The sequence below is a fragment of the Bombina bombina genome, chromosome 6 (assembly GCF_027579735.1).
Source record: "Bombina bombina isolate aBomBom1 chromosome 6, aBomBom1.pri, whole genome shotgun sequence".
NCBI lineage: Eukaryota > Metazoa > Chordata > Amphibia > Anura > Bombinatoridae > Bombina > Bombina bombina.
The window spans coordinates 1,126,245,733-1,126,257,734 of NC_069504.1; the positions used below are offsets into that span (position 1 = coordinate 1,126,245,733).

At 37.9% G+C, this 12,002-nt stretch overlaps 1 protein-coding gene across 2 annotated transcripts in view; it reads left to right on the forward strand.

Moving 5' to 3' along the window:
* Window positions 1-8,221, forward strand: part of STK38L (serine/threonine kinase 38 like) — a 205,875-nt gene extending 197,654 nt beyond the window's left edge. For both annotated transcript variants that reach the window (XM_053719097.1, XM_053719096.1), the window contains 2 exons: window positions 3,742-3,833; window positions 4,892-8,221. In XM_053719097.1, coding sequence (XP_053575072.1) covers window positions 3,742-3,833; window positions 4,892-5,019 — 220 coding nt within the window. In that variant the 3' untranslated portion in view covers window positions 5,020-8,221. The remainder of the gene's footprint in view (window positions 1-3,741; window positions 3,834-4,891) is intronic.
* Window positions 8,222-12,002: the final 3,781 nt, after the last annotated feature.

Below are 12,002 nucleotides of genomic sequence, written 5' to 3' on the forward strand. Positions count from 1 at the left end.
ACGCTTGATTTTATCAAAACGTGGTTTTTCTGAGTCGGTTATTGATACCCTGATACAGGCTAGGAAGCCTATTACCAGAAAGATTTACCATAAAATATGGCGTAAATACCTATACTGGTGTGAATCCAAACGTTACTCCTGGAGTAAGGTTAGGATCTCTAGGATCTTGTCCTTTCTACAAGAAGGCTTAGAAAAGGGTTTATCGGCTAGTTCATTAAAGGGACAGATTTCAGCTCTGTCCATCCTGTTACACAGGCGTCTGTCAGAAAATCCAGACGTCCAGGCCTTTTGTCAGGCTTTAGCTAGGATCAAGCCTGTGTTTAAAGCTGTTGCTCCACCATGGAGTTTAAACTTAGTTCTTAACGTTTTACAGGGTGTTCCGTTTGAACCCCTTCATTCCATTGATATAAAATTGTTATCTTGGAAAGTTCTGTTTTTAATGGCTATTTCCTCGGCTCGAAGAGTCTCTGAGTTATCAGCATTACATTGTGATTCTCCTTATCTGATTTTTCACTCAGACAAGGTAGTTCTGCGTACTAAACCTGGGTTCTTACCTAAGGTAGTTACTAACAGGAATATCAATCAAGAGATTGTTGTTCCATCCTTATGTCCAAATCCTTCTTCAAAGAAGGAACGTCTTCTACACAATCTGGATGTAGTTCGTGCCCTCAAGTTCTACTTGCAGGCAACTAAAGATTTTCGTCAAACTTCTTCCCTGTTTGTCGTTTATTCTGGACAGAGGAGAGGTCAAAAAGTTTCTGCTACCTCTCTCTCTTTTTGGCTTCGTAGCATAATACGGTTAGCCTATGAGACTGCTGGACAGCAGCCTCCTGAAAGAATTACAGCCCACTCCACTAGAGCTGTGGCTTCCACTTGGGCCTTTAAGAATGAGGCCTCTGTTGAACAGATTTGCAAGGCTGCAACTTGGTCTTCGCTTCATACTTTTTCCAAATTTTACAAATTTGATACTTTTGCTTCTTCGGAGGCTATTTTTGGGAGAAAGGTTCTTCAGGCAGTGGTTCCTTCTGTATAATGAGCCTGCCTATCCCTCCCGTCATCCGTGTACTTTTGCTTTGGTATTGGTATCCCAGAAGTAATGATGACCCGTGGACTGATCACACATAACAGAAGAAAACATAATTTATGCTTACCTGATAAATTCCTTTCTTCTGTTGTGTGATCAGTCCACGGCCCGCCCTGTTTTTAAGGCAGGTAAATATTTTTTTTTTTTTTTTTTTTAAATTATACTCCAGTCACCACTTCACCCTTGGTTACTCCTTTCTCGTTGATTCTTGGTCGAATGACTGGGACTGACGTAGAGGGGAGGAGCTATATGCAGCTCTGCTGGGTGAATCCTCTTGCATTTCCTGTTGGGGAGGAGTTATATCCCAGAAGTAATGATGACCCGTGGACTGATCACACAACAGAAGAAAGGAATTTATCAGGTAAGCATAAATTATGTTTTTTCCATCAGGATCTCAAATCCTTAAATTTAAAGGTATGGAGATTGAACGCTTGATTCTTGGTCAAAGAGGTTTCTCTGACTCTGTGATTAATACTATGTTACAGGCTCGTAAATCTGTATCTAGAGAGATATATTATAGAGTCTGGAAGACTTATATTTCTTGGTGTCTTTCTCATAATTTTTTCTGGCATTCTTTTAGAATTCCAAGAATTTTACAGTTTCTTCAGGATGGTTTAGATAAAGGTTTGTCCGCAAGTTCCTTGAAAGGTCAAATCTCTGCTCTTTCTGTTCTTTTTCACAGAAAGATTGCTAATCTTCCTGATATTCATTGTTTTGTACAAGCCTTGGTTCATATTAAACCTGTCATTAAGTCAATTTCTCCTCCTTGGAGTTTGAATTTGGTTCTGGGGGCTCTTCAAGCTCCTCCGTTTGAACCTATGCATTCATTGGACATTAAATTACTTTCTTGGAAAGTTTTGTTCCTTTTGGCCATCTCTTCTGCCAGAAGAGTCTCTGAATTGTCTGCTCTTTCTTGTGAGTCTCCTTTTCTGATTTTTCATCAGGATAAGGCAGTGTTGCGAACTTCTTTTGAATTTTTACCTAGGGTTGTGAATTCCAACAACATTAGTGGAGAAATTGTAGTTCCTTCATTATGCCCTAATCCTAAGAATTCTAAGGAGAAATCATTGCATTCTTTGGATGTTGTTAGAGCTTTGAAATATTATGTTGAAGCTACTAAGACTTTCCGAAAGACTTCTAGTCTATTTGTCATCTTTTTCGGTTCTAGAAAAGGCCAGAAAGCTTCTGCCATTTCTTTGGCATCTTGGTTGAAATCTTTAATTCATCATGCCTATGTTGAGTCGGGTATAACTCCGCCTCAGAGGATTACAGCTCATTCTACTAGGTCAGTTTCTACTTCCTGGGCGTTTAGGAATGAAGCTTCGGTTTATCAAATTTGCAAAGCAGCAACTTGGTCTTCTTTGCATACTTTTACTAAATTCTACCATTTTGATGTGTTTTCTTCTTCTGAAGCAGTTTTTGGTAGAAAAGTACTTCAGGCAGCTGTTTCAGTTTGAATCTTCTGCTTATGTTTTCATTTAAACTTTATTTTGGGTGTGGATTATTTTCAGCAGGAATTGGCTGTCTTTATTTTATCCCTCCCTCTCTAGTGACTCTTGCGTGGAAAGATCCACATCTTGGGTAGTCATTATCCCATACGTCACTAGTTCATGGACTCTTGCTAATTACATGAAAGAAAACATAATTTATGTAAGAACTTACCTGATAAATTCATTTCTTTCATATTAGCAAGAGTCCATGAGGCCCACCCTTTTTGTGGTGGTTATGAGTTTTTTGTATAAAGCACAATTATTCCAATTCCTTATTTTTTATGCTTTCACACTTTTTTCTTATCACCCCACTTCTTGGCTATTCGTTAAACTGTTTTGTGGGTGTGGTGAGGGGTGTATTTATAGGCATTTTGAGGTTTGGGAAACTTTGCCCCTCCTGGTAGGAATGTATATCCCATACGTCACTAGCTCATGGACTCTTGCCAATATGAAAGAAATTAATTTATCAGGTAAGTTCTTACATAAATTATGTTTTTGTGCCTCAGACCAGCACCAACACCGTGTTTGGCAAAATATGTATTAAAGTGTGGTGTGATAGGAGCGCCTAAAGGTGGGTTCCTGCTGCTAAACAAAGTTCTTCCCTCAAAGAGAACTAAATAGCAAAATGTGGACAAAAATGGGGAATTTAGCAGCGCTAATAAAAGCTTGGAAATGATGATTTCAATATAACCAGTGATTTCACAATCTAATTTATTAAAAATCTATATTCACATAAAAACAATTTTATATCTTTAAAAATAAGGGACGTCTCCCTTTTTGACAAACAAAATTCTAGCTAAAATTATATCTTTATAAAACACTAGAGTTATAGGTTCAAAATATTGATTTAATTAAATCATTTAGACATCCGTTAAAAAACCAATGCATAGGAATATTGCGATCTCAGTCATTTTTAAAACAGACAGAATCTAGGTAAGTATACAGATATATTTTGACTTATGCAAATTTTAAAACCAAACAGTTACTTTGTAAATGGACTCGACCGGTTAAGGTGAAAAGTTTCTTTTGTAACAAACAAAGCTACACAAAATATGTAACAAGGGTCTATTTTCTGCAAAAACAGTTGTGTTTTCTTCCCTCTAAGCATCACTTTTCTTCTTCTTCTTCCTTTTCCCTACTTATCTGATGTTTGTCATTTTACTTAAGGGAGAGACCTGCAGCGATTACTATTGAAATAAAAAGCATCGATGACACGTCTAACTTTGATGAGTTTCCGGAGTCTGACATCTTACAACCAGGTAAGCAGTGATGTCGGTAAAAGCATTGCAGCTCCCACTTAGAACACGGCTGGTAGTTTGTTGCTATTTTGCTCACCTAAGTGAGGTTTAAACACATAATTATTTATGTTAAGTAAAGCAAAAATGACACTGTTACAGTTAAGATCATGTCCCTTTAAAGGTACATGAAACACACAATTTTTCTTTCATGATTTATATAGAGCATGCAATTTTAAACAACTTTCTAATTTGCTTCTATTATTTGATGTGCTTCATTCTCTTGATATTCTTTGCTGAAAAGCATATCTAGATAGGCTTAGTAGCTGCTGATTAGTGGCTGCACATAGATGCCTCGTGTGATTGGCTCACCCATGTGCTTTGCCATTTTTTAATTATAGGATATTTAAAAAATTAAGCAAATTAGATAATAGAAGTAAATTGGAATGTTGTTTAAAATTGTATTATCTACCTGAATCATGAAAGAAAAGTTTTGGGTTTAGTGTCCCTTTAAGACTGAATATTATCATGAGAATCCTTTTACAGTTGTAAAATGGCCCTGAAATACTAGACCTGGTTCCATAGTATTACTGATGAGGCCTAAACGTCCCTAAAAAAACTCTATGCTGAGTTTTTACCCCAGCTTGTTGAATGGGCTTCTGCATATGGCACATTGTGCTGCCCACTAAAGGTAGCAATAATTACTCTTGTATCAGGTACGGTTAGACATCCTTTAACCATTGCTTGCTTCTTGCTTTAGGACAAATATGGTAAAGAGAGAGATAAATGAATTGCAATATTAAATCTTTTTCATTGCTATGGTTATGTACAGAGCCTTACTCCATTTGCTGTTAGTGTAGGTTAGTAACAGAGGGATGCCATCTTGTTTTATGTCTCACCAACTTCTCTACACACGAGAAAACTAGTGGCTGCTTAAAGCCAACTCCAATGTGAGGTAATGAGAACAGTTTAATATTCTATGTATAAATCATTCTCTCCTCTCATCTCTCTCCTCTTCTGTTTCCATCCTTTCTCCTCTGCTGTGCATCTTTTGGGCTTCTGATTGTATTTTTTTTTTTTAGTGCCAAATACAACGGAACCAGACTATAAATCCAAGGACTGGGTATTTTTAAACTATACCTATAAACGTTTTGAGGGATTAACACAACGCGGTTCCATTCCATCTTACATGAAATCCGGAAAGCTTTGAACCAATGGACCATTTTACAAGGAAAACTAACCATTCTCAGGTACCTGCAACTTACAGAGTTCTCTACAAAAGAAAACAATCCATGGAGTTGTTTGTACTCGCTGTATGCACGTTACCAACACGAGGAAATTCTACGGGATTAGGATTTCTGACTACTACAGGAACAAGTTGGCTGTGCCAGCTGGCTTTTCTTTTTTTATTATTTTAAAAAGAAATATTTTATGTTAACGTTCTATGGAGGTACTGGAAGGAAGCTCATGCAAAGCCTTTTTTACCCTACTGATGATGCACTATCCTGGTGCATAAGGGTCTTTTTTGTTTTTAGGTGGCATTTTTGGTACTGTGAAATTCTGAAACCCGTATCATTTGAAGCTTAACTGCCACGGACATAAAGAAAATGACCAGTATGCGGATGTTATGTGATTACTGGATGTTTGGTTGTTTGATTTAACAGCAGCAGCTGTTGGGAGTGAAATATTTGTGCAACTGCATCTTATATTTTTTAATGTAAATGTTTGTTTATTTATTTGGCGATGTTACAAGGCTTTATCTGTTGTATTTATTCTGTAGCTTTCTTTGTATAATCATGAAGCAAACCTCTTCTATTTTACTATAATCATCCGGTTAATCTGCTGATGACTTAGATATGTAATGACTGCAGAGAACCAAGCGTGTCTGTATCTATCTAAATACAAAAGCTTAACTGAATTAGGTGAGAGGTTTGGAGGTTCAACACTGCAAATTCGTGTTTTTTTTTTTTGTTTTTTTTAAAGGGTCCTTTAATAATTTAAAAATCTGTTTTGCAGGTGATGGTTTTACTGATAGTTTTAAGAAACCTAGTAAGTTGCAGGGATAGGGTCGTCTTTTAATATAATGTAATGTTAACCATATCAGTAAGCTTGTTACCTCTCTCTTCATTGTAAAATATCTCTTTTCAGCAGTCATTAGATTTCTTCACTGATATAAACATCACAATAAATATATGATGATAAAAAAATGCAAAAACAATTTGCTTCTCAAAAATATGCACGTTCAAGATTTAACAAAAAAAAATCAGAATTTATCATCTACAGTGAAATCTTATTTCTGGCAGAGCAGAACCTGCATTTACCCACTTAATGCAGAGCGTATTCTTTATAAAGTGATTTATATGTAGCAGCCGTGTAAGGTAACGTGTGGTGTGTCATTTAGGTTTGCTCAGAGATCAGAGCGTATCTTGTCTACTAATACGTCTTTAACATTATGTGAGATACACGTTAACAATCTATACAACCCATTTAATAAGTAGCTTTTATGTCCCACTACACACATGCATATTCTTCACAAGTCTGCAAACAAATAGATATAATTAGCAAATACTATTCATGTATTAGTTCCTCTGGATGTGTCTACACATAAGTGTAGTTATAGTTTGTACTTGGTTTTCAGCTGGCTGCACATATAATATATCATGTATTAGTTCCTCTGGATGTGTCTACACATAAGTGTAGTTATAGGTTGTACTTGGTTTTCAGCTGGCTGCACATATAATATATCATGTATTAGTTCCTCTGGATGTGTCTACACATAAGTGTAGTTATAGTTTGTACTTGGTTTTCAGATGGCTGCACATATAATATATCATGACATTAGTTTGTTGGGGTCAGTATCCAGTACCCTGAGAGAGACTGCAACGTTGTTTAATTGTTGTGTATTCTTACACAAGTGTGCAGTGTTGGCGCTCGTAGCTTTATGTCAGCAGATTGCTGTCTAGTTAAACATTCCAGGTACAACCACATGCTTTTAATAGGGATAGCGCTACTAAACATACTTTCTACGTAGCAAATGTATACAAAGTAGTTGTCTGAAATCCTGAATGGCGTAATTATCCTGTGTTAAAGGGACATAAAACCCAAACTTTTTTTTTCATGATTCAGATACAATTTTAAATAACTTTCCAATTTACTTCTAGTATCAATTTTTTTTAGTTTTCTTGTTATCCTTTGTTGAAAAGCAGGAAGCAAGCTCAGGAGTGTGCATGCAGTTTTGCAAAGTTATATATTAGCACTAGATGGCAGCACTATTTCCTGTCATGTAGTGCTGCAGACGTGCACGCTACCTATCTAGATCTCTTCAACAAAGAATAACAAGAGAACAAAGCAAATTTGATAATAGAAGTAAATTGGAATCTTTTTAAAAATTGCTTTCTCTGTCTGAATCATTAAAGAAAAAAATTGGGTTTCGTGTCCCTTTAAGTTCCATTGGCACAGGGGGGGGGAGCACTGCAGCCTTCTGGTGTCATTTAAAATCCAGGATTTAAGAACATAGGTGGAGCAATAAAAATGATTAAACCATTAATTAGAAACACATTTGTAAAGGGACTTTTTAGTCATTTTTTTTCTTTGTGTCGTCTAAAAAAAACTGCTTATGAAATGTATTTCAGCTTTTGTTTGGTTCTGAAAACCGCATGTCCCTGTCCTGAGTAAATCATTATCTTGTCCCTCTGCACCAGTATAGCAGGGCAGTTTTGTCCTTATCGACCAATGAAGATTAGTGGAATGCTGCAGTATTAGTTTCATGGGAAATCTGAACAGCTTTCACTCAACGTTTTTTTCCAGGCAATATTTTCAATATACTAACGCTGCTCTTTCATAACCATGATAGGACATTTTTGAGTACTGTATCCCTTTAATGTGAGCCAGCTTCAAACCCTGGCCTTGCTGGTTACCAAGGCATGATGTTGACTACCTGTATATGGTCTGACCACATGAAAAACACTTTGCGTTTAAATTAACTAGACTTCCTGAGGTAGTTTATAATCATTTTATGCAATTTAATTCATATTTAAATGGAATGCTATTACTTTACAAAACAGGATAGAATATGATTCTGTTATCACATTTGCTTCATTCTCTTGGAGTTCTTTGCTGAAGAGCATACCTAGGTAGCCTCAGGAGCGTGCATGTGTCTTGAACATTATTGTCAGCAGTGTTTGCAATGTTATGTGTCTGTTCATTTAGAGTAAGTATGAAAATGATAAAGATCTAGGAAGTCATTGTTTGTAATATAAATATTATTCTCTAAAGGCCGACATTGAACTATTGTGAGCGTATGTAAAAATGTTTTGATTGGAGGGTTGGTAAATTGATCACAATTAATAATGATTCTCCTTTTTGCTAGTTTTTATTCAAATGTATAAATTTAATAAAAAATATAAAATGGTTACGTGTTTGGGTTGTGAAGGTTTTTATTCCAGTTGTGCTACTTTTTGCTTCGGTTAATCTGCACATTAATCCTCAGTTACAGTTTCTGATCAGCTGGGGGTATAATTTCACAGTGTCAGTATGTGGATGACAAGGGTCTCCAATTCAAATTTAGCCTGCAGTGGTGCAGTAGCCCTATGTATTTTTACCTCTTGTGGTGCCAGAATTATTACATAGTGACCAGTACTCCTTGTTACTGCAGCCATTTTTTATACCCTATGGCTGCCAGAGGGGGCCTATGTATTCCTTAGGTTTTAATGTGTTAAACTATGACACATTCGCTGCTTTGGAAACTAAAGGGGGAAAAGTATCCTGTAAAACCCTTTTGTTCAATGTATATAATCTGATGTATTGCAGGATGCATTGCTGACCAGTTTGATGTGCAAGCAGGGGAGAAACTACAGGGGGTGCAGAGGTCGCAATTGCGACTGGTCACAGTGTCTATGACCACAGGGGTTAATGTTTCTGTTTTACCCATTGGTGTTTGTGTGTGTGTATGTGACTGTGTGTGTATTTATGCATGTATGTGTGTGTGTATGTGACTGTGTGTGTATTTATGCATGTATGTGTGTGAATGTATGTGACTGTGTGTGTATTTATGCATGTATGTGACTGTGTGTGTATTTATGCATGTATGTGACTGTGTGTATGTATGTGACTGTGTGTGTATTTGTGTATGTATGTGACTGTGTGTGTATTTGTGTATGTATGTGACTGTGTGTGTATTTATGCATGTATGTATGTGTGTGTGTATGTATGTGACTGTGTGTATTTATGCATGTATGTGACTGTGTGTGTATGTATGCATGTATGTGACTGTGTGTGTATTTATGCATGTATTTATGCGTGTGTGTATTTATGCATGTATGTGTGTGTATTTATGCGTGTGTGTATTTATGCATGTATGTATGTGACTGTGTGTGTATTTATGCGTGTGTGTATTTATGCATGTATGTGTGTGTGTGTGTGTGTGTATGTTTGTGGGACCAGCAAATTACAGATCTTGTTACTACAGCATGGGGGGGGGCGGGGTAAACAGTGGCAGTCTATACAGTACCACTATATACAGTACGGGGGGCTGGACCATGTCACAGACTACTGTTGTCACTTTATAAAGTACTGGGGCGGGTAGGATCAGGCCAGCCATCTCACCGGCAGATTACAGACTGTGTCACTGACACTATATATAGTACTGGTGGGTTAAACAGTGTCACTATATACAGTACTAGGGGGTCAGACCATCTCACAGACACTGGGCACAGGGTACCTCCTTTTGCAGATGTAATCTGATTCACATTTTTTTCTGTGTTAAATGTAAAAAAAAAAAAAAAAAAAAGATATGTATCAAATTCACTTTTTTTTTTTGAGGGGGGGGCCCTTCTTAGATTCTTGCACCTGGGCCCAGTGGTTTCTAGTTACGCCTCTGTGTGCAAGAGGATAATGTGCTGCTTTGCCTTATGCAGAGAAGCATTTTTTCTATTTGCCAAATCTTATGGAAGAACGTGTGACATACCTAATGTAAAGATTTGTCACGCACCATTATTCCAAGTAGGTTTATTTTACAAATGATTCTCATTACTGAAAGAGGCTAATCACTTGTTGTGAACCTTAAGCCTTGCACTCAAAAGAACCTGTAAAACTGATCCTAAAAATTGTCAGCCTATAACATCTGCCAGTTACTTCGACAAAATGGATGTCATCAGCAACAACATCATCTCTCAACATACTACCAATCTTCAACCCTCTCAACAGCTTGAAATCATCCAAACCCCCCATACTCACAAATTCAGCTCCAAGGCCCTCAAAAAACACTTCTCTCCCCTATATCTCAGACCTCGTCTCCAGATACTCCCCCTCCTGTCCCCTATGATCTCCTCCTCTCTTGTTACCTCCTCACATTCCCGTCTACAGGACTTCTCCAGAATGGCTCCTATTTAGTGGAACTCTGCCTCACTCCACAAGACTCTTCCAATAGTTTTGAATATTTCAAGTGCTCTTTAAAGACTCTACTGTTCAGGGATGCATACAACCTACACTAACCTTTACTAACCTCAGTTCCTCTCCTCTTTTGTTAACCCTGTGAACCCCCTTAGCATGTAGCCTACGCGCCCAGCTGTTTGTAGATCACCTTCATCAGAGCTGACTTATAACAGTGCAACTCTCGGCAGGGCCCTCTACCCACTTGTTCCCTATAAGTATTACCTGCATATCACACTTATGTTTATAGCGCTACAGAATCTGTTGGCGTTCTACTAATAACGGATAATACATATTGGCGCTAGAAAAGTAAGGTAAAGAGCCCGCACTGGATTTTTTTTGTCACTCTACACACCATTTTTAGTTTTGTTTCATCCTATTTACAATTACCGTGCAATCTTATTGGGACCACCGCTTGGTTATAAGATGACTTTGATACTAAAGTTGTAATTTTTAAGGTTTATAACATAAGGGAAACGGTACTGTAATTTCAGCTAAATGTGTTCCCAATTAGTTCTATCAACTCTGGCATATTAAATGCATTGGAAAAGGATTCTTGAGGTTTATTCTTGACATTGAAGCAGCTGATGTTGCTCTTTGAAACCACCACCCATAATAAAATTCTCAGTACCTAAGTATTGACCTTTGTGTTTACAAACAACATGTATACTTTTTTCTGATAAATTAATTTTCATGATAGAGAGAGTTCAAGAGCCATTGGGTGGGATTTATCTTCAGTCGAGCGTCTTAACTGCGGAAAGGGGTTAAAACCAATTAAAACAATTTAACAAACACGTTTCTCATTCACTCCTGTGTGTGTCTTACTAGGTAAGCCTAAAGAAACAACAGACACCCACAGAAACACTCAAACACATAGAAACACAAACTCAGCTCTTGTTTACACTGACCTGACATGTAATGAGGTTATCAAAAAAGGGTGAATTACAAGACAAAATATTGAGTTCTGATTATCTTTTTGTCAAGGAAAATGCCAACAGTATGCAGTGGCTGAAAGAGAGGCCCTGAACTGCCTAAACACTAATTTAAAGGTTGAGTGGTGGGTTGGTACCTTCCACAAAGGTCTCAGTCTAAAGCCTGTGACACTCTGCACGTGTAGCCGTGCACAGCTAGAGGAAGATGCAATCCGTGGACATTCACATGCTGTGTGTCTTCAACTTACCTCGCGCGTGTCAGCTGGCGAGGGCTCGTGTAGCCGAGAGCTGTAAGATTAAAAATGTTATCTTCAGACAATCGGCTCACGCGTATAAACCCGCACGTCAGGACGCGGGCAGCCAATCAGATTCCTCCAGAAAAATAAGCGTCTTGTGAGAGGAATCTATTGGTCAGCAGTAGTGCTGAGAGTGGAGTTTTGTACATGACCAATGATATCTGTAGAGGTAACCATGAAAAACTGCAGTACAGACTACAGTGTAGACAAGCTGTGAGTCTGTGCAGTGCGAAGCGAGGGTTGCAAACTTTTCTAGCTGCTTTGCGTGCAGTTTTTCACAGCCTTAAGGGCTCCATTTATTAAGCAGCGGATGCTACTTCGGAGGCCCGAGCCTGAAACGCAAGTTAAGAAGCAGCGGTTGGGATGATTAACACCTGCTAGCAGCTTGGCTGCCAGTGAGTAGGGGGCGGCATTGCACAAGCATTTTACCAGAAATACTTGTGCAATGATAAATGCGGACAGCGTATGCTGTCTGCATTTAGCAATGTCACACAAACATGATTCGCTATAGCGAATCATGTCCGCTCAACATTTAA